Source organism: Oncorhynchus tshawytscha, linkage group LG06 (genome assembly GCF_018296145.1).
Source record: "Oncorhynchus tshawytscha isolate Ot180627B linkage group LG06, Otsh_v2.0, whole genome shotgun sequence".
NCBI classification, from domain to species: domain Eukaryota; kingdom Metazoa; phylum Chordata; class Actinopteri; order Salmoniformes; family Salmonidae; genus Oncorhynchus; species Oncorhynchus tshawytscha.
This window is the reverse complement of record NC_056434.1, coordinates 77,515,504-77,537,254: the sequence shown is the minus strand read 5'-3', so window position 1 is coordinate 77,537,254 and position 21,751 is coordinate 77,515,504. Positions and strand designations below refer to the sequence as shown.

The following is a 21,751-nucleotide window of genomic DNA, read 5'->3' as shown; positions in this document are numbered from 1 at the left end:
GCACTATATTGAAGCCTCCTCAAGGTCTAGGCCAATAGATTTGGTAACACTTCTTAGTAAGCACATCTCCAATGTGAATCATTATCAAACATCTAATTCCCCACATTTACGAGAACTAATGCTCAATATCTTTATTTACTGTTCCCTTTTTTTGCCAGAGGGCTTTTTCATTTCAAGGTTGTGTATTGCATTTGTTTGACATTTATACCTTTTATCTTTTTGCCTGAAAAGGCATTATCCACCTTTAGCCATTTGTAACTATTTTTCGCTTTTATATGATTGGAAATATTGTGCGTGTGCGTTCAGGGGGGGGGAGTTATATAACATTGGTATTATTTGGAACACATTCCATTCAACCTCAACTGATACATATTCGTCTCAGAAACCCAGGACTGAAATCTTGACTAGTTGCGTTAGATGCTTGATCAATGTTACGTGTATCTGTCCACGAGAGATTACCCATGTCTGACTACAGTATGTACAATATGTAACATGTCTTGTTATGATATAACTGTCTGGGCGGCAGGTAGCCTAGCAGGTAAGAGCATTGGTTCAGTAACCGAAAGGGCGCTGGTTCAAATCCCTTAGCTGACTAGGTGGTCACTCTGGATAAGAGTGTCTGATAAATGACTATGTCAAATGTGGACCGGATTAATATAAAAGATACATATCAATCCAAGTTCAATAACTTAATGGTAAGACCTGATACTCGCCACAAAGGTAGCATGAACATCTTCAGTGCTCATTTTCAACATCACTCAGACCCATTTCAATGTACGTTTATCTCAGCTGCTGATGCTGCTGCTGCGTTCTGTCAATGTCTGTATCACAAGTTATCCCATACTTGTTATTTCTGTCCATCTTGAGATGAAGAAAATACCTGCAAGAAACACAGACTTACATGAAGTACCAGGTGACAACTGATATACTGTTGAAACAACCACAGCAGTGACATTTTAGCCCTGTTTATACCTGCCGCTTACATGCGTCCTGATATTGTCCTGATCATGCCAGTTCACTGTACACTTATAAGATCTGATCAAAATCAGTTCACAATGTGATTTTTAATCGTCTACACCTGTCTAAAAATGTGGGCACAATCGGAATGAGGAGAAGAACAGGACAAATGACGCATGTTAGAACCAGGTATAAACGGGGCTTTTGAGTTGATTTCTGAAAATAAAACTGAACAACTTGATGTAATAATTGTGAAGCTTTCTCTAATCTGAGGGATTGGAAAGGTCAACCCCGTTGGCTGTCTTTCTACCCATTGCAACTAAACAACCCCCTCCTGCGTCCAGGGAAAGGCCATAACTACAGCCATTGGATACTATTTTCTTGCGTCCCTGTGGAAAAGTGCATGCATGACATTTACTCTCCTTTCTGTCACGTTTTCTGTGTTTATGCATCTGAATTTATCTGTTTTTGCATTCCATGTTTCGTTCCTAGAATATTTCAGGTGGGATTACCTTGAATTTGACCAGATGTGTTCTGAGAATAATCTAGGCCCAGGGAACGGTCAAACATTTTCAGAACTTTCTTGTGTTTAAATCATGACGCGAAGCTAATTTTTCATTTGACATTGTTGAACATTTTTCCTGGGAACATTGGAGCTGTTTAGCTGACATGGTAAAGCCAAGGCTGATGTCCTGCTCTCAGCATGTCATAGATAAACTGTTGTGTGTCAACATGGCCAATCTTTTCAGCACAGCTCCAGATTCCACCACTCACACAACACATCCACAGGTACCAGACAATGGCTACACATGTGTCTAATTAAGCAGACTCTCTCTGTCTCTCTCTCAGCCAGCAAAACAGAGTTATAACAGGCCACAAAACAACCCCTAAGCAACAGAAAAAACAACCTCACTGTTGGATGAGTCAACATTTTAATTATAATTTTATTTAGATTGTACATTTTCACAGGCTAAGAAGTATTGTGGATAGCTTAGGGATTCTTTGTTTTCAATCTGTATAAACATTGCAATTAGTTTCTTCTAGTTAAACAACCAATGTGATGTAAATGAATACAAATACTCTAGGGTATTTTATTTCTTCACCTGCCTCTTAGTGGGCTTATTATCCTCCCTCACCCACAAATTCCAACACATTCATCCTCTGTCACTGTGAAATATCAGCAATCTGACTACAGATACCAATGTGTTAAACCACCCAGCTGCCTCAGACCTCATAGATAAAATGTTTGTCTTTATCCTTTATTGCATTTCCTATCACCCATGTGATTTTTTTGTACTTTAACCTCTGGGTACGGTCCTATATGCTCCTTACTTGTGCGGGACGTCAACGTGTAATAAATAAAGGCCCAAATAGTAAAAGATAGAAAGAATAAGATGTTATATACCAAAAAACAATATCATATTCAGGCAAATGCATGAATGAAACTATGGTAGAATATTTGTTGGCTCAGGAAATATAACAGGAGAGCTAGATCGATATCTTATCATTTACAATAGTTCCATCATATGTACTGGGGAAAATATGTAGCTTGCTGTAAAACAAAAATGCTATTCTCTAATGTGATGTATTTTATGGGGAATTTGAATCTGATCTAAATAGCTCACAATGCTCCTGAGCAGGATAGAAATAGACATTTCTTATCCAAGTACTGTTTCAATCAAGTACACACATCTAATTTTAATGCCTAGTAAATAACATGTAATATACATTGTTTTGAAAAGCCACACGAACCCAAGCAGCATGTCATAAATGCTTTAAAATGTCCAGTAGCTAAAGTAATTTGCCACACATGCCACATGTATGTGTGAAGTGACTGTGTGCTGGGTAGTCCACATGAGGAAATTATTATTTCAAATGTATCTCAAAATGAATTGACATTTTCAACTTGCACATTACATCTGAGAAGTTACATATGGTTATGATACAAGGTTGATACTTCCTCAGCGATTCTCAGGAGACATACAAAATGCTACAATTTACGTACAAGAGTCACATGTTCTGCATCAGCTTGACTCAGATGCCAATCGTATAAGATTTACAAGGCTTTGTTCCAATAAGATTGACAGTTTTTTTGTGAAGGCAACATGACAATAGATTGAGAGCAAATTGATGCTAGTGTGTTGAATGGTTGTGTGTAATTAAAGTGTACACAACAAAGCGGTAAGTATGAGAATCCATCTGTCACGTGATCTGTTACAACTCTTAACGCTGTCATCTGTACGGCTGTTGTCAACAGCTCCAGAGCGCTTTACGACGCTTACAGAGCAGAGAGTATAAATTCATTCAGGTAGGAATGGTCTGTCTACCGGAGAAAACCCTACATCCATTCCCCCCCTTTCATCCAGTATAGAGAAAATATGTCAAACAGCTTTGATAGACCAAAATAATGTTTGACTCCATAATGTACATTCGCCATATCCCCCAAATAGCTCATTGTACATGTTAGGAAGAAACTAACCTTGACATGTGAGTGTGTACTGCATGTGTCTTTGCGTGTGTGTTTTTTGCAATGTCAGTGAGCTCTTGAAATTAGTGATTTGCTGCAGAGGGCCGAGTTAGTGACAAAATGGTGGCGTCCCAACAGAATAATGAGTTCTGTAGACCATTCTAGATGAAAGGTTCCATGGTGGTCTAGCCATCTATACTGTCTGTCCTCTGGGCCTTCGTAACTACATGCCCATCTCCATCTCCAAATGATACCATATCAAAACACACACACACACCACAGATGAGATATATTGACACCTAAAAAGCTGCCTACCTCATTTAAACCACTGCCATCAAAGTGATGGGGATTTTTTGCCTCTTCAAAGACCTCAGCCTTAACACACAAAGTCCCTTGGATAAAAGCGCCTGCCTAATGACCGTACCATTATGAATACAGTAAATCCCATTGTACCAGGAACTGACAAAAAGCCACCCGCCATTGTGTATTGGAATGTAGCAATGCATCCTATATTCTCATGATCGCCCAGTGACCGACACAGAAGCTTTTCCCTTTGTAAAACAGAAACGGGAGAAACACAGCGAAACTGAGTTACATTGAGATCACTTTAGCACACTGCTTCAACGTAAGCCTCTTCAAACTAGAGTTTAAAAATAATCAGAGAGAAGGGAAATAAAAATACAACAGGTATACTGGGAACAGAGAATATCATTTTGTCTTTTTACAAATTTAGTCTGTCCATGCTTTTGAAAGGTAGCATGGCTACAAGACTGCCGCGGGGTAGAGCGCCGCCAGGGTGCAGTGTAGCAGCGCGACCAGCAGGGGCAGCAGTGAGTAGAGGTGTGTATTAGATGATGGCAGACCGGCTGAATTCCTGGCGATGGAGTTGGAGGTTCCGGAGTCGTCGATCTGTGGGTCCTGTGGAGGGAGGGACAGAGAATGTCAGAGGAGCGATAGAACAAGTTAACTTAGGCCTGATCAAATGCTTTTTTCTGGGGGGACATTTGTGCCATCACTTTGCTTGCTTTTAGACTTTTGTCCAACTGTCAAATTGAAGCAATCTGACAAATCCCGGCTGCATCTATATCCCCTGCATTTACATTGTCCACATTCATGCTCTCTTGGGGCTACACTCGCAAAACACTATAATAAAGAAAAATAAACAATTAGAGAACTGACATAATCCAAATCAAATAAGAATGTCTTAATAACACCACAAAAGTGTGTGATTAAATTGGCCCATTAGAATGGAAAAAAAAGGTTGTTTTGAGAACCAAAATGCCAGTTGGCTCTATCATATCCATGTGTTGCTTTGGAGATGAGATAAAAAATAAAAAAGGTATTTGACGCACTAATGAAACGTTGAGCTGAAAAGGGGCCATCTCTTCTCAGGCTGTTTGAACCTGCCACCGCCTCCTTAAATGTCACTCTATGGAATAATGCTGCTTTATTATGTACAATGACATTTACTGAACTTTAAAAGGCACTAGATAAGCAATGCTTACATCAGCGTAGAGGACTACAAAGACCATGAGCACATGTGCAAGAGGGGTCGCCTTGACTTCTGTCTGTAGGCCTGTGACCTTTGGCATGAGATCAGGGTCTGAGTAGTAATTACCATAGTCTTTCCTTGTAATTGAAAATCGACACTACTGTTCATACATGTAATTTTACATAGATCAATGATGAACTAGGATCCACACAGATTTTTCTGGTTAGGTCATGTGTTCAGGAAAAACTCCTGGCCTTAGTCATAATCAATTGTTAGTTGATAGTTCTGGCTTAAACTTAGTATAATATTTTTTTTTCCTCAAACAAGAGTAATCAGGATAATCAAACTATGTAGATATGCTGTACACTTACCACGCAAAGCACACCATCGACTGAAACGTTGGACTTCAGTTTCTGAGCCTGTAAAACCAAGAGAGATGGAGAGATATGGTCAAAACCACCCTACTGTGTGTGTTCATGTGTGTGCTGAGTGTGTGCCGTTTGAATTTGTTGCCGTGCTCAAACATCAGTGATTTGTTGCTTTGGAAGGATCTCTGCTGAAGCACATGTCGCCGTTGATCCTTATACAGCATTTAGATCCAGTTTGTTACAGATGACTTGAAAGCGATGGGACTTCCTGTATTTCCCAGACTAGACTGTATGAGGATATGTCTCCAGTCACAGTAAACTCTGAGATTTTCCTCTTCTTAATCTTTTTTATTTATAATTTGCCTTGAATAAGAGCAAGGCTGCTGTAGGTCATTTAATATCCTGAGACACAGGCTTATCCAGTTTCATCTGGTATTTACAGGGTCTCAAGTGGACAAAGACCTTGAAGGAAAACAGTAAAACAGAAGTGAGGATCTACATGAGTCGCCTGTGTTCAGTGCCCTCTGTTAGCCAGCCACTCTCATGCTTTACAATAGACTACTTGTAGTTTTAAATTCAGTAAGAGCTAGAGAAAACTGTGTGTGTTTGTGTGTGTGAGTCTGAAGTATTACAAACTTGTCTTGCCACTAAGAATAATATCCGTCATTCATACTCTGTTTAGAGGACTGTACTTTGTGAAGAAAACACATTACGACCAACCAAACATCAAAGCAACACAGAATTGCAAGTATAATGCCTAGCCCAACACCATATGACTGGGGCATTCAGTTAGACTGATAGCTAGTCCTGATCAATGTAATGTGGGAGTGTAGAAGACAGTGTGAGGGTGTGTGGATTTGGCTGTAGTGGGAGCTGGATGGGACACAGCAGAGGGAAATGACAGATGTTTGTCATTGCTCACTGAACGGAACCCAGAGCTGTCCCACAATTCATTTCTCTCCCGTTGGCCTAAACCATCCATCAGCTTGACTGGGCATGCGGTTATTGTTTCAGATATACCACCATGCATCATCTACGGGACTTCATGTGGAACAGAGGAGAATCAGTCTTGCATCCTTTACGACTACATGTATGTGTAAGGTGTTGAATACTAATAACCTGCAACCAGATTACCAAGTAAAAAACCTTCTAATACAATCAGTATACAACCTGACCAAGACGTTACAAAAGACGTCATTGCATCCAATTTCACCCACTGGGGATGTGGATGCCGGAATGCTGACTTGAATTCATATGTTTTACTCATTAACTATTCAAAAGTAAAACTGAATCACTTCTGGGGACCACATTGAATGATCTGTTTTGCTGCTCTTAACTTTCAGGCCCAGGTTGCGGAGCGCTACAGGCCCTACTGGGCTCAGCAGCAACACAACAGACTCTCCTTCCTTTTGACTTTAATCTCCGACGTGGGACAAAAGGCTTTCCGACTGCGCCACTTTCAATACACACAAAGAGAGGCAAAGTGAGGCAAAACCCTCTCACAAGACAAAAAGAACCCTTCCTAATTCAGTTTGAAGCTTACGGTAAAAGAAAAGAAATCCTGGCAGTTTGAGGAATACACAGTGATGCTAAATTAGATTTGAGAAAATTAACAAAAGGAAGCAGAAAAAAGCACATATTTCAAGCTGCTCACATAGAGATCCTCACACAGGGAGAAGTTGTCTTTTGGCTAGTAGTCTAGTGGGGCCCTGAGTCATTGGACGAGTGCTAAAGCTGTCTGGCAGTACCAGCACAGAGGGTTTCTAATCGATGATGAGAGGAGAGACGAGTGAATGTTCTTACAGGCCCGTCCCCTGTGTGATTAGAAAGAGCTTGTCTGCCTCCGACAGCCGTCCCTGCTCAACACATGCTCCAGTGCAAACAGGGCTAACAGTGTGTGTGTGTGTGTTTGGGTGTAAGTACTGTAAGTATTTGTGTGTGTGTTGTGTGTGTTTGGAACTCCTTGCGAAGTGAGAGCTTTCCTCTGATTAGAGAGTGTGTGAATCTATAACAGTAGCCTTGTTGGTTAACAACAATAACACAGTGAGCTTCCCAACTCTAAACATTTTAGTGGCTGAGTTTGCTTTGTGGAAGCCTTTTGTATTTTGACCAGAAAGACTAAATTCCCACTGATCGAGTTCCAATCTTAGATGTTCATCTTAACCTCAGCTCATGTAAATCATCACTGAAAGCCCCATCAACCATTCTGAGCTCTGATACAACATCAGTGTCTGTAACATTGACAGATCCATCTCCAGCAGGTTGTCTAAGCCAGGAGTCACCCTGACAACATCACAAAGATAACCCACTCCACCCCTGGACCTGAACACTATTTATCCCCCGTCCAGATCAATTGGGGTAATCTATTCTAATTTGTCCTATTAGCATATGAATGCCCTTTCAAATGGCGCTGGCGGAGCATCCAGGGACGCAGCCAGGGACGGAGGACCTCATCAGGCGAGGGGTCGGCTGGCCGGCAGTCAGGCAGGCAGTCATCTGTGTTAATGGGAGATGGGTGGCAGCCGGTGACATTCAGATCAGTGTGGGTGACCACGCGTCACCTTGTCACTCGGTGACACCACCAAGCCTTTATTACTGAGGTGAATGAAGACTACATGCCGGCAATGTGGGATTCTCTAGGGCACTAGAGTGTGTGTATGCTGTGTCAAATCGAATCAAATCGAATGTTATTATCACATGCTTCATAAAACAACAGGTGTAGGAGTGAAATGTTTGTGTGATGGAGTATATAATATATATAAAATATACTATATGCTGTTTGAATTGCAGTGTGTAGCAGGACGTGCTGACTCACTCACTGAAGGAGAGTGTTCTGTCTTTGAGGAGGACTGATTCCACTCAGTGTGTACACCACTGATAGACAAACACTTCCATCTGTGTGCCTCAGACTCCTATACTGCAGAGCAACTGTTAGTCCTTTACAGTTAATTCAGGCTCTGCTGAAATTAGGCAGTATCAGTTCTCAAATCAAATCAATAATGCTTAAATTAATCCAGCGCCTAGCTAAAATAGTTCCCTCAGAATAGATGCTTGGCCGTTGGCCTTCAGGACAGGAGGTCCATGCGGTATGAAAACAGCTGTTGGAAACCTCACCTGCAAGCTTCCACAGAAGTGGTAGAGGGACTCATCCCCTGCCTTGAGGTGATTGGTGTTTGTGGCGACATCCAGTGAGTTGGGGGACCGGTCCTTAGCCTTCTGGGAAGGAGTGGTGGTGGAGGTGGTGGTCTGCACCGGTGGCATGGGCTGCCAAACTCCCACATCTGTCCCGTTCCCAAATGCCTGGATTGCATTGCCTACAGAAAGACCAGACACTGTGTTAGACATCAATGTTGTAGAGAGAGGGAGCGAGAGAAAGTCCACATGTAGAGATACTACATCTGTCCAAAATCTAAAGCTTTTCATAAAGCCATTACTGGTGTAAAACACTATCCATTTCCCCTAAAGGGTATCATGAGGCTATCTTTCCCAAACACTATGGAATAGGTGGGAGAGAACAATTTAATTATATGGAAATACACCGGGGGAAAAACTAAATTCTAAACTACAAACCTAGTGAGTGTGCTTAAGTTTGGCTAGGGGATATGAATATATTAGCTAAGGCCATAATAATAATAATAACAAAGTGATGATGTGGCCTTTTACCCAACACATTAGAGTGCATACACTGTTCCTGGTCTATCTTTGAAGTGAAGCAGACAGGCAGATCTGAAGCTAGATGGATCAGCGTTATGCACCGCTCACAGAATAATTCAACTATTTCTTCCCTGGGTCATTGAATCCATTTAAACTGTGAGCCAACACTTTGGAAAAGGACGGACATGCTTTTTATTATTATTTTTTACTTGTCAGCTCATTTGGGCTTGAATCGTCTAAGGCTGTATAGGGCCACACCTCTTAAATGCTGGCTGTGAGGGAATCAATTAAAGCTGGTTTCATTATCTTGCGGTGAAGAAAGCGGGTGTGCCACTGAGCCTTTCCTAGTGCACTAATACTTTGTGCTAGCACAGCGGCGGCCTGATGAGTGTATTGAATTTGTTGATAAGGTCTTTTATGGAGCTTTGTTCTCAACAAAGACTAATTAGAGACACCGCATTAGACGGTGTCGTCTGTCACGGCTGATGAGGTGCTTTTCTAGTTTGGAAGGGTGCTTTTCTAGTTTGGAAGGGTGCTTTTCTAGTTTCAAATTTAGGCACAATGCTTGTGCTGTGATAATGTACATGAGTTTAGCTCCTATTTAGCTCTAGCTCAATGTCAGGGCTTTCAGTGGAGTTTGAGGAATCAGCAGCACTTGAGAAATACTAACATGTATAACCTGCCAGTCAAGCCCCTGAGAATACATACTGTAATTCACTCCTAATAGGATGAGTGTATTCCTACAGGCATCGACTACACTCTGAGGAAAAAAGGTGCTATCTAGAACCTAAAAGGGTTATTCGGCTGTTCCCATTAGGAGAACCCTTTAAGAGCCCTTTTTGGTTCCAGGTAGAACCCTTTTGTTTGTAGTTATAACCTTTTGGGGTTTCATGTAGAACCATTTCCACGTTTCTACATAGAACCCAAAAGGGTTCTACCTGGAACCAAAAATGTTTCTCCCTCAAACCAAAAAGGGTTATCCTATGGGGACAACTGAAGAACCCTATTGGAACCCTTTTTACTAAGAGTGTGAGTGTACAAACTGGACCCTGTGTCTTATTCTTGCTGACAAACGAGAGTGTGATTTAACACTGGACCTTTACTCTGCAAACACTGAGCAATGTTAGAATCCAGACACCCAGGAAGGCCCGGCAGGCTGTTCCAGCTGCACAGGAATGCAGTGTTTGTCTTACCAAGAGGAGATAAATCCCATGTTTAAACACAGGGAATATCACACTGTGTGCAAACAGCCTGGAATCTGCACAATCTGCCACTTAATCGTTTCTGTTTCCATTCATCAAGTGCAAACAGCACATGGGTAACCATGATATCATATCACTTAGTGACATTTACATCAACCAAAACACTGACAGACAGGCATTAGTGCGCATGGCCGTCTGTTGAACCAAACAAATAGGCCCATTTTGCTATGGCTGTATTCATTAATCTAGCAAGAAGGCAATATTTTGAATAATGTAGAAGTGTGTCGTGTCCACCCCTCTCGACCCTTCTCGCCAACGTAAAAAAAGTTTGAAGGTGCGTTCGTAAAATCGCTCTAGTTATCTACTCCGATTTTAGAGCACTGTCGTCCGAGTGTGCCAGAGAGCAGAATAACTGATGAATTTACGAACGCTCAACACGTGTTGAATATGGCCGTTGTCAGTAAACATCGGCTAAAAAGCGTAATTACATTTTTGCCAGCTGCAATTACAGTCATCAGCGCTCTGGATAACATGAAAACAGCCTAGCCAGTTCTGCTAGGGCAAGTAAAATGGTCAGAGTGAGGTGTTCTCTCATTTATGTCTAGAAGTAGCTAGCAAGTTAGCCAACGTTAGCCAGTTAGCTTGGGCGCTTGACTGCTGATGTTACATCAGAGCGCTCAGATTAACCCTACTCCTCAGCCAGAGCGTCCAGTGTGCGCTCTGAACGCTCCGAGAGCGAAACGCACCGAATTTACGAACGGACAATCTGACAACGCTCTGAATTTATGATCGGGCACATGAATTTATAATCGGGCACTGTAGTCTTTATTTAACAATTAACATTGACATTATTGCAATAGTCAAGAGTTTTGGTGTTTGTTTTGCATAGTCATACAGAACAAAGATACAATCGATCAGTATAGGGATTGGATATACTAGTTATACATAGTTAAAAGCGTGTCTCCTCCGATAAGAGGGTTTTTATAGGAGAGAGCTAACATTAATCTCTGATCTTTTGAACTAAGAGTGAGTGCTTAGACGTGGCATAAAGGAGCCTTGCCAATGTGCCCACTGGAGTTCCACTCAGGCTGTTGGTCAGAAGAATAGGACCATTACTGATCTCCTAGGTGATTTCTCAGGAGCACACAGGGTGGATGCCCCCTGGGCACTTATGGATTGCTGATAATGCTGCCGGTTACTCAGTGTGACCTCTCCATTGGGATATTCTTTCTCACAATGCCACTGCTACCAGCAAATGAACCACCAACCACTCTATATGTACCATCGAGCAGAAGTAACTCTACTTCTCTTTTCTCACTTCCAACTTTTTTGGTCACGTAACAACCCTGTAATGCCTTTTGTCATGGCTGAATAAAGCTGTATGACAAATACTGAACTACCATCACTGTACTGGATTGAAGAATGGTGCAAGAGAACAACAGTACTTTACTCTGCTGACCTAGAGGCAAATGCAGGAGAGGATCCTTAACTGGGAACAATGTATGCTTAGCATTAGATGAAGCAAATCAGCAGCTACGCTTTGTCTTCTAATGCCTTCCAAAAGAGCTTTCCGTAAGCGGACAGAGCGGACATGTTCCCCCTGAGCTGCATGGGTAGCCCCGAGACCGCCACATGTCATGTAAAAATCTTCCCAGTGTGAAATAGTTCCCAATCGTTCTGATCGTATTCTGATTGTGACGTCATGCTGTAAAAATGTTCCCAGTTCAATAATTGCACACGTAACTCTTTATGTGGATGGCTGCGCTCGTGCGGATGTTTCTCACAAACCCTCCCTCGATCTCGAAAAATTGTTCTGTGGGCACACACATTTGCTTCACACATCTGCCAATTAATGGTGGCCAGGAGTATTGACTCTAACCAATCAGAAGCTTTTTGAGCCATAAGGTCGGCATATAAATACCCGGACTCGCGGTCAAAGCGCTGAGGGTTGATGTGAGGAGAGTATTTTTGCGATTGCAAAGACTTGGGCACTACGTTTTTGATTGAGAGTGCATATATTTGTTAGTTAGTGAGCTAGCTATACAAACAAGTTAAAAATGCATACCTCTGAGAACAAGCCATCTCAACTTTACAGCTAAACTTGCAAGTTACTGTAGCTAGATAAATCAAGAGCGAGGTGGGGTGAGAGAAACATCTGCCATCCACACAGACGTGCGTTCGATTATTGACTGGGATCATTTTCATGCTGTGAAATTTTTTACAACATGACGTCACAGTCACAACACAATCACAACAATGAGTTTTTATTAGTTTCAGAGAGAGATAGAGAGAGGGGATTTAGCCATGCCTTGGTACTCTGAGGGGATCAGAGGCTGGGCTCCCCGCTTGTGCCATCAAACCCCTGAAACTCTTCCCGCCTGCTGTTCAATCTTTCCAAGTTCTTCCATGTCACCCCGCTCCTCCACACTCTCTACTGGCTCCCAGTTGAAGCTCACATCCATTTCATCATCCTGGTGCTTGTCTATGGAGCAGAAAGGGGAACTGCACCACCCTACCTTTAGTCTATGTTCAACACTTGCACTCAGGGCCGGATTACTGAACAGGCCCGCAGGCGTTGGGGGTGCACCCCCAGATAGCATATGAACACGACAGTTAGGAACTCCCTGGAGGTCATAAGCCCTGGCAAAATGTGTAGAATAGCATGAGATTAGCTACAAAACTGAAAATGGTTCTGTCTGTCACTTGGCAAAATGTGTAGAATTGTAGGAAATTAGCTTAAAATCAGCTAATTTTTCTTTCACCCTCATAGCAAATGTGTAGATTTTCAGGAAGTGATCTGTTTTCTTACTAGCACTGACTTTGCTGATGATAGCTACTTTATTGACGAAAAGTTGTACTTACTAACACTGTGATATGTGGTTGTCTTACCTAGCTACCTTAAGATGAATGCATTAACTGTAAGTCCCTCTGTATAAGAACGTCTGCTAAATGACTAAAATATGAATGTAAAATGGAATAGAGGGAGAGTTGGACACAGTTTAACCCGGACAAGCTTCACAGGCTCTTCCTGGATGTCTAGAGGAGCACAGAGACGTGTAGTGACAGCAAAGCACTCCTATTAAGGACAGTACTAGTTCTGGGAATCATGTCAGATTTTCTTGCCAGGAGAACAAATATTCAGGGAAGGTGCTCTTCAGACAGACAGCTCTCCCAAAAAATCAAGAGTTTGGGTAGGGACAAAATAATCCCCTCGGAAACATGACAAAGGCGGAATGTGTTTACTGGCAGACACAATGCGGACGCAGATATCTAGGCTAATTTTAGCCACAGCCAGTCAGTGGTTGTCAGCCTGTAACACAAACGTCATGGCGAATGCAAACTACTCACTTGCGAAATGTTTACGTCAGGAAATGAACGGATATGACGCTGGACGGATGTCCACACTCCTCCCTTTCCTCTCTGCCAAACTGACGTTGGTCTAATTGCAGACGTGTATGCTGGACCTTTGGTACATTGTGGGAGGAAACCTATCTTTCCAACTCAATGGCTTTCTTTCTCAAAGCTAAAACCCAAATCCTTCTCAATAGCAGTAGGTCAAATAGACTTCAATGACACTGAAATTCCCCTAAAGAAATTGCTCTGTTGTGATAGTGCTGTGTCATGCACATTGTCACATTAGGAACAAAATGTTATATATAACACTATCTCTATAATACAGTGAAAACAAACTTCCCCATAGGGTCGGTGAGAGCGTGACTATAGTGGATCCTACTGGCTTTGAAAAGGGCTGAGAGACAATGCCATACCAATAACACAGAAGAGGAAGTTGAGCTGTGATTGCACAAAGACAGGCACCACAGCCATGGATCTGCTATCTCCAGAGGCCTGGCACCTTGTGATAGTGAAGGAGCTGTATTTATTAAAGAAGGAATTGCTGTGGCGGGGGAGTGGATGGAGAGAGAGAGGGGTGGGACGGGGGGGGGGTGGTTAATTAAAGCTGTCTGATATGTGAGAGGAGGGCCACCAAGTTAGAAGACAATGCCCAGGGCCCAGTTTAAAAAAAATAAGTGATATATCTGGATTTTGCCTATCGGACAGGGTTAAATGCATAGAAAAATAATGAATAGAACGGACAAATCATTGGCTTGAATGGGGATTACCATTCTATTCATTCTATTTCTATGCATTTAATCATATCCGATAGGCAAAATCTGGATAAATCACTTTTGAAAAATTGGGCCCTGGCTATCGCTGATCCAGGAGAGCTACTCCGGGGAACTAGTCACTCACACAAGAACATTATTATTATTAATGTGCACACGCACGCACACACAACACACACACACACACACACACACACACACACACACACACACACACACACACACACACACACACACACACACACACACACACACACACACACACACACAGCCTTATCATTGTTTCTGTTTCTTCCTCCTCTCTCTCTGATTTTCGCCAAAAAGCTCACAGGAGAAATGGAGCATCACTTGAGAGAGGGAGGATGAAGGAAGGAACAATGAGAGAGGGATGAATAATTGTCAGGAGACCTGCAATGAAAGAGTGGAGGAGACAGGAAAATGGTATGAGAATGAAGATGAGAGGAGAGGACAGGAGATGCGCGGTCAGTCACTCACGGAGGCAGCTGTTGTCTGTGAAGAACTCTGTGAATTTGTCACATTCCTCCTTGCCATTGCCACTGCTGCTGCAGTCACAGTAGGGGACAACACTGATCTTAGGAGACCGCAGGTAGTTGGGCGTCATCACGGTACCTGTTGGGAGGGGGAAGAAATACAATAAATTACCCAATGCAGCTGTTTTTATATCAATATCAAATCATTTTCGGGTAACAATTAAGTACCTTAAGATGTCCATTAAATTGGACAAGAATAGTAAGAATTTAGCTGGACTGTCTGGAAGTGGTCTGAGTGGGGAGGGGAAAACTGAAAACTAGCTGTTATTGGCAGTGAGGTTTGAAACTCTCTTTGTAAAGCCAAAACTCCCGCCCATGCAAAACAGCTGATTAGAAGGTCCTGTGTTAGTTTAAACAATGTTAGTTTAATCAGCTGTTGTACAGTATTATACAAATCACAGTAAAACGGAATTTTGACTGCACTGGGCCTTTAAAGGAAGTTTTTTTGTTCTGTTTGGTTTGCTATAGACATGGTATCCTCTGTGGCAGAGCCACAACCTATTGGTATTCTTGGCTGGTCATTGGCTGGTTATGAGGTATGGTGAAAGAGTGAATGGTGAATCCCTATCATACTGCAACTGTTAGCAAAAGCTTTCTTCCAGCTCTATTTTCATCCAATTCTCTCATCAACACATAACACTGAAAACATAATGGAGTATTTTCAAAAGTGACAATATGAAGTATTTCCAAAGGCAGTGAGAAGAATTAGGTTTCTCCAGCTTTGTAGAAAACTAAATAGCTACAGTCAGTGATTTCTTGCTCCCTTAATGCATTGTTCCCCTACTGGCGTCCGTCCAAACAAGCCCTTTTTGTTTTGCGGCAAAATGAATTGGCATTTTGTTGGTTGCTGTGTGGACTATCTGTAACAGCTGTGCTAGTCAGGAAAATGTGATGGATTGAGCTAGGATGGTTCCCTCAGCACACAGAAGCAGAGAGAAGGGGAAGATAAAGGAGACAAATCTTCTCCCACATTCCCCCTCTCTCTTTATCTCTTTCACACCACAGGAGGCTGCTGAGGGGAGGACAGCTCATAATAATGTCTGGAACGGAGTACATGGAATGGCATCAAACACATAGAAACCATGTGTTTGTTGTATTTGACACCATTCCACTTATTCTGTTCCATTCATTACCACGAGGTCGTTCTCCCCAATTAAGGTGCCACCAACCTCCTGTCATTCACACACTCATTCTTTCGCTCTACTGCGTTGTCTGCAACTATGAGTCTTGGCTTCCTTGGTTTCCTCTGGAACAATGAGCTAATTTCATGAAATGATGTGGAGGGGCAGGATGAAGTGGTGTGATGTTGGGTTGTGCTGCGCTGCACTCTTAGAAAATGAACACTTTGAACCTTTTTGGTTCCAGGTAGAACCCTTTTGGTTCCAGGTAGAACCCTTTTGAGTTTCATGTAGGACCCTTTTGAGTTCCATGTAGGACCCTTTCCAAAGAGAGTTCTACATGGAACCCAAAAGGGTTCTCAGTGGAACCAAAAATGCTTCTCTCTAGAACCAAAAAGGCTTATCCTATGGGGACAGTGGAATAACCCCTTTGGAGAGAGGATAGGAGGGGGGTGAAGGGACTCTGTGACACATGACTATAACAACAGGTAGGAGAGCCATTCAGGGGACAGTATGAGGATTCAGTGAGAAAATGAAAGACCATAGTGAGACCCATCAATGTGTGTGAGGAAAGGTTGACTAATAGAAACAAGGGAGAAACTCACCGATGAGGCCAGAGTAGGACAGCAGGCAGTCAGCGTAGTTCTCCTTAAGACAGCCAGAGAGGGAGCGTGGCTCAGACTGACAGTTGGCAAAGAAATCAGCCAGACGGGACCTGAAAGACAACAGTGAAACCTCTGAACTATCTCATCTCCCCTATAAGACTAACTGTGACTGTCAAATAGACAAAGCAAAAGCAATGGTACTGATTGGTACGGTTTATAAACACACGCACACACACAGTACTCATCAATCTGTTCCTGGGCTAGTTGGAGGAGAGGGAGAGCTGTTGATTCCACTCTGTGATACTGTCGTGGAAATATTGAATCAAATATTTCTCAGATACCGGAGCTTGTGAATTCAAACAGACTTTATTACAAAAAGTAGCAAAGCCGAGCAATTCCATGGAAGAACTGAATCCATTCTTAGTACTTGGCTTTTATACAGTCTTACCCTTACATAAGATCGTCACTCCACTTTATGAATCTTGTTGTCTTGCTTAGTTTCCATTCTCTTATTGGCTCAGACACTGGGGCATAGATTCTATTGGTGGCGTGACATGCACACTCCTACTGCAGGTCTAATGGTGCCTATAACTGATTAGCTAATGTTCCTGTCCAAAGGTCTTCACAAGTTCAGGTCAATGTTGTCTATGTATGATTCATGCATGTGCATGTCCAGTAGCCTTCACAAGATCAGCAATGGCCCAGACCAGTCATGTCTTATTGGTCTACCTTGCCTCATCCACATGGATTCTGCTTACTGTTCTGTTTTTTACATGTCTAATATTTAAACTTATATCGATTCTTCTTTCTACTTCAAAGAGAACATTATAGGTACTGAAAATCACCAGATGACTGGACATTCTCTAGCAATACCACTCTCATAGGGTGATGGAGCAGCCAGCAGGTAGGTATGCCTGGTCTTATAATCCCTCCCACAAACAGAGAGGAGCTCTGGATACCAAGCTCATGATACAGCTGGAAAACCTACTACCACCTAGTGTTACACATTTGTTGAGAAGGGGAAGAGAGTGAGAACAAGAACATTTAGCTAAAGGAAGAGATATAAAGAGGGAGACAGACGGACAGAGGGAGATAGAAATAGAGGGAGAGAAAGAGAAGTGAGAGCGTGAGAGAGAGAGCATGAGAGCGCAAGAGAGAGTGAGACAGAGTGAGAGCAAGAGAGAGAGAGAGAGAGAGAGAGAGCACGAGAGTGAGACAGAGAGAGAGCGATCGAGAGAAAGAGAGAAAGAGAGCATGAGAGCGAAAGTGAGACAGAGAGAGAGTGAGAGTGAGACAGAGTGAAAGCAAGAGAGAGAGAGAGTGAGACAGAGAGAGAGTGAGACAGAGTGAAAGCAAGAGAGAGAGAGAGTGAGACAGAGAGAGAGTTAGACAGAGCGAGACAGCAAGAGAGAGAGAGCGAGAGCCTGATAGAGAGAGAGAATGCACAGCCCTGAGGCTGGAATCCAAATGGACCCAATTTATTTGCACTAATGCCTCCATTTGATCCCAGACAGAGTGCTGTGGTTCTAGAGACAATGTCAGACGTCACTCATTGAGTCCAGTCCGTTCCGCTGCATTTCAATATGGCCTCTATTACTGCCAATGAAACAGATGCCACTTAACCCAAACACATCCACTCCGCCGCCCAGTAATTCTAACCAGAATACTGCTACATGACAGCTAAATGAATCACTTGTCTCAGAAAAGACGAGCATTCAGAAAGAAAAGCAGAGTGTTTCACTGCTTAACTTGAATACTCTCAGTTATTGTAGGTAGATTTAGTGTTTGCTTCATGCATTAGTGAATAGTGATGGTTTATTTCCGATGCAATCTCCCAAGATCCTCCCTCCAGTTATCTTAATAGGTTTGTTTATGGTGTTTTTCTCAGGGACAGGTAAGTTTCTCAACACCTCTGAAAGCATGATAGCAACCTCCACACTGTTTATTTAGACACCCCTCCATTTTGGTGCCGAGCTAGAATGTGTAATCTGTCTCCAGCACCTCTTTATATTACAGAGGATGCTATCGGGAAGGGTTTGAGAAAATTAACTGTTGTTGACTGGAATGTAGTTTTATCCATACATTGACAATGGTTGGTATGTGGTGTGAGTCTGACACGTGAGACTATGTGATTGTTAGCCATCTTATATGTTTGATGCCTGTGTACAATCTTGTGCACTGTGACAACTGTTTATCCTAGTGTACCTGCAAATGTAGTTGGTCTTGCAGGAGGTCTGCAGGGAGAGACAGTTGGGCTTCTCCCTGTCCTCATAGGAGCAGACTGGTACAATGGTTTGGCGCCGGCGCTCAGAGCAGGCCGACTGGTCGCCGGCTGGACAGGAACAGAACAGCATGCCATAGCTGTGCTTGGGCGGGACCTTGTCGAAGAACTGTCGCAGGGCCTTGTGGCACTTGCGCTTGTTGCAGACCTCCGCAGTGGAGACGCGGCTGGTGCAGGGGCTGATGTAGGCCGAGCGGTACTTCTTACACGTGTCGTTCAGGTTGCAGGCCTTGGCCGCGTTCAGACAGTTGTTCTCCCTCGTCACCGCGGGCTCGCCTGTCATGAAAAGGACAACAGGGTTAGTAATTTTCCATCATCTCTGGGTTGGTAAACTCTTTTTATAAAACTGTCTATAATATGAACAGGAGTGCTAGAGAGAGTTAAGCATCACGTGACTAAACTTATACTGGAGTGGATGGAAAAATAAGCAATGTTGTCACGCCCTGGTCTTAGTCTTTTGTGTTTTCTTTATTTATTTGGTCAGGCCAGGGTGTGACATGGGTTTATTTTGTGGTGTGTTTATGTATGGGGGTTTTTCGTAGGTTTAGGGATTGTGGCTTAGTGGGGTGTTCTAGCAAAGTCTATGGTTGCCTGAGGCGGTTCTCAATCAGAGGCAGGTGATTCTCGTTGTCTCTGATTGGGAACCATATTTAGGCAGCCATATTCTTTGAGTGTTTCGTGGGTGATTGTTCCTGTCTCTGTGTTAGTTTGCACCAAATAGCCTCAGTCACTTTGGATTTTCTTTTTTCCTTGTTTTGGAAGAGAAGAGAATGAGCGCCATTCTCCTTGCGGAGATGGTGCAAAATACATCAACACGGTCGGTCCCTGGGATTGGGCTGGCCAACACGATTCGGTTTGCTTGGAAGGAAAAGGAATTGGAGCCTTTAGGACGGGAAACTTTTGGAAGGATAATATTGATGGGGATTCTAAAGCTGACGGTGAAGGACGTGTTTTGTTTCCAAGGCAACTCGTTGGAGGGAGCATACGTCGTGGCACTATATACAGAGGAGAAACACGATGATATCCTGAGAAGGGCAAGAGCAGTGGGAGGTGAGAGGCCGATGAGCCACTATGAAATAACAAGCCTGGCGAAGAACAACTTTAGGGTTGTAACTGTCAACATTTACAACCCATACGTTAAGGACGAAGAGGTAAGGGCCTTTCTGGGGAGATACATGGATAACGTCTCCTCAGCAAGGCACCTCAAAGACTCCCTTGGGTTTTGGAATGGGAGGAGAGGCTTCCAGGCCCTCCTCAGGGAGGACCCAAAGGGACATGGTGGCTACCTCCATCCTCCTGCTATGTTCTCCCTAGGGGCTGACAGGGGGATGTTGTTTTATGCACGTCAGCCCCCATTTTGCAGGCGTTGTATGGCCTACGGCCACATATCCGCTCCGTGCAGCACAAAAAAATGCAGATTTTGTGGATCTGAGGAACACGAGGCGAGGGATTGTGACAAGCCTAAGGCGTGCCACGGGTGTGGCTCGTCAGCACACCTGTGGCGGGGGTGCCCGGCCCGTCAGAGGTCATATGCGTCTGCGGCTGGGGGAGCAGGAGCGGGGATGGGGGAAGAAGAGGAGGGGAAGGAAGCACGCCTCATGACCAGAGTACAGGTCCAGAGGGGAAGGCCGCAAGGAAGGAGGAGGAGCAAGAAGCGGCGGATGGAAGAGAGAAGGAAACAGAAGGCACGGGAGTAGGAGAACCAGGAAAAGTGGCGGAAGAAGGCAACCGAGTGGAGGAGCATGAGAGAGAAGAAAGCGAGGGAGGAGTGTTGGAGAAGGAGACGGTGGAAGAGCAAGTGGACTGGGGGGAAAGTGCCCTGGTGGAAGAGATGAGGGGTATGGTGGAGGAGCTGGCGGGGGGGGGAGGGTGGTATCTCTCCACTGCCGCCATCACCAAAGAAGAGAATGAAGAGGAGGGTGCGATTGGCCGACAGTGAGAGGGAGGGGATGGCCAAGAGAGTGATGGGGGTGGGAGAAACCTCTGGGTTGCTGCTGGTTTCCCCAGGCCCTCAACTTCTGTTGGGTGGGGACACACCTAACAAGACTCAGGACTGGGTACAGGTGGAGGTGGGGAGTTTTTGTTTGGGGACTCAGCCTCCCGATTTTTTTTCCAAACCAGCTGCAGCACTGGGGAGGGGGAGGAGTGTGGGGGTAGACCCAGGGTGCAGGGCACCCCGGAGCCAAACACTATTCCTGCATCCTGGGTTGGTGAGATGGAGGAAGGGGGGGGATGTCGGGAGTACGGATGGTGTTCTCACCGGTAGATATGGAGCAGGGGAGCATCGGGTGAGTCTCCTGTTTTTATTTTTTTTTCTGTCTGGGTTTAGAATTTGAGTGTATTACATGTTTTTATTTTATTATTTCATGGGGTCTAATTTTACTTTTGTTAGTTTAAATGTAAGGGGTTTAAGGGATTTGGTTAAGAGGAGGGCGGTTTTTAGTTATTTGGAGGGTGTGGGGTTTGATTTTAGTTTTTTACAGGAGGTTTACCTGAGGGATGGAGGGGATGTTAGTAGGTTTAAGAGGGAGTGGGACAAGGGGGAGTCGGTTTGGGGTATTGGGGGTGCACTCATCGGGGTAGGGATTTTGTGTGGGCACAGGGAGGTAAAAGTGGAGGATTCTTTTGTGGTAATGCAGGGGAGGGTTATAGGGGTGGATGTCACGATAAGGGATTGTAAATTTAGATTAGTGGTGGTGTATGGGCCACAGGTGGTGGCAGACAGGAGGGAGATGGTGGACTGTCTGACGCCCCTGTGTGTCACAAATAGGAAATTAGTGATAGGGGGGGATTTTAATACAGATTTAGGAATAGGGGTGGATAGCAGTGCAGGCGCCATCACCAGGCTAATGGCTTGCCATGGTCTGGTTGATGGTGGTCTGCACACTACTCCGAAAATGGCCGGTCCTACATGGCGCAACTCCAGGGGGGT

The 21,751-nt window shown here is 43.8% G+C and overlaps 1 protein-coding gene across 6 annotated transcripts in view; it reads right to left on the bottom strand.

The window, feature by feature from the left end:
- Positions 1-1,872: 1,872 nt before the first annotated feature.
- The window catches only part of LOC112253121 (GDNF family receptor alpha-1), a 105,671-nt gene continuing 85,792 nt past the window's right edge, over positions 1,873-21,751 (bottom strand). For all 6 annotated transcript variants that reach the window (XM_024425055.2, XM_024425053.2, XM_024425057.2 and 3 more), the window contains 6 exons: positions 18,744-19,095; positions 16,539-16,648; positions 14,760-14,894; positions 8,399-8,598; positions 5,288-5,335; positions 1,873-4,342 (listed from right to left, as the gene is read on the bottom strand). In XM_024425055.2, the coding sequence (XP_024280823.1) occupies positions 4,187-4,342; positions 5,288-5,335; positions 8,399-8,598; positions 14,760-14,894; positions 16,539-16,648; positions 18,744-19,095 (1,001 nt within the window). In that variant the 3' untranslated portion in view covers positions 1,873-4,186. The remainder of the gene's footprint in view (positions 4,343-5,287; positions 5,336-8,398; positions 8,599-14,759; positions 14,895-16,538; positions 16,649-18,743; positions 19,096-21,751) is intronic.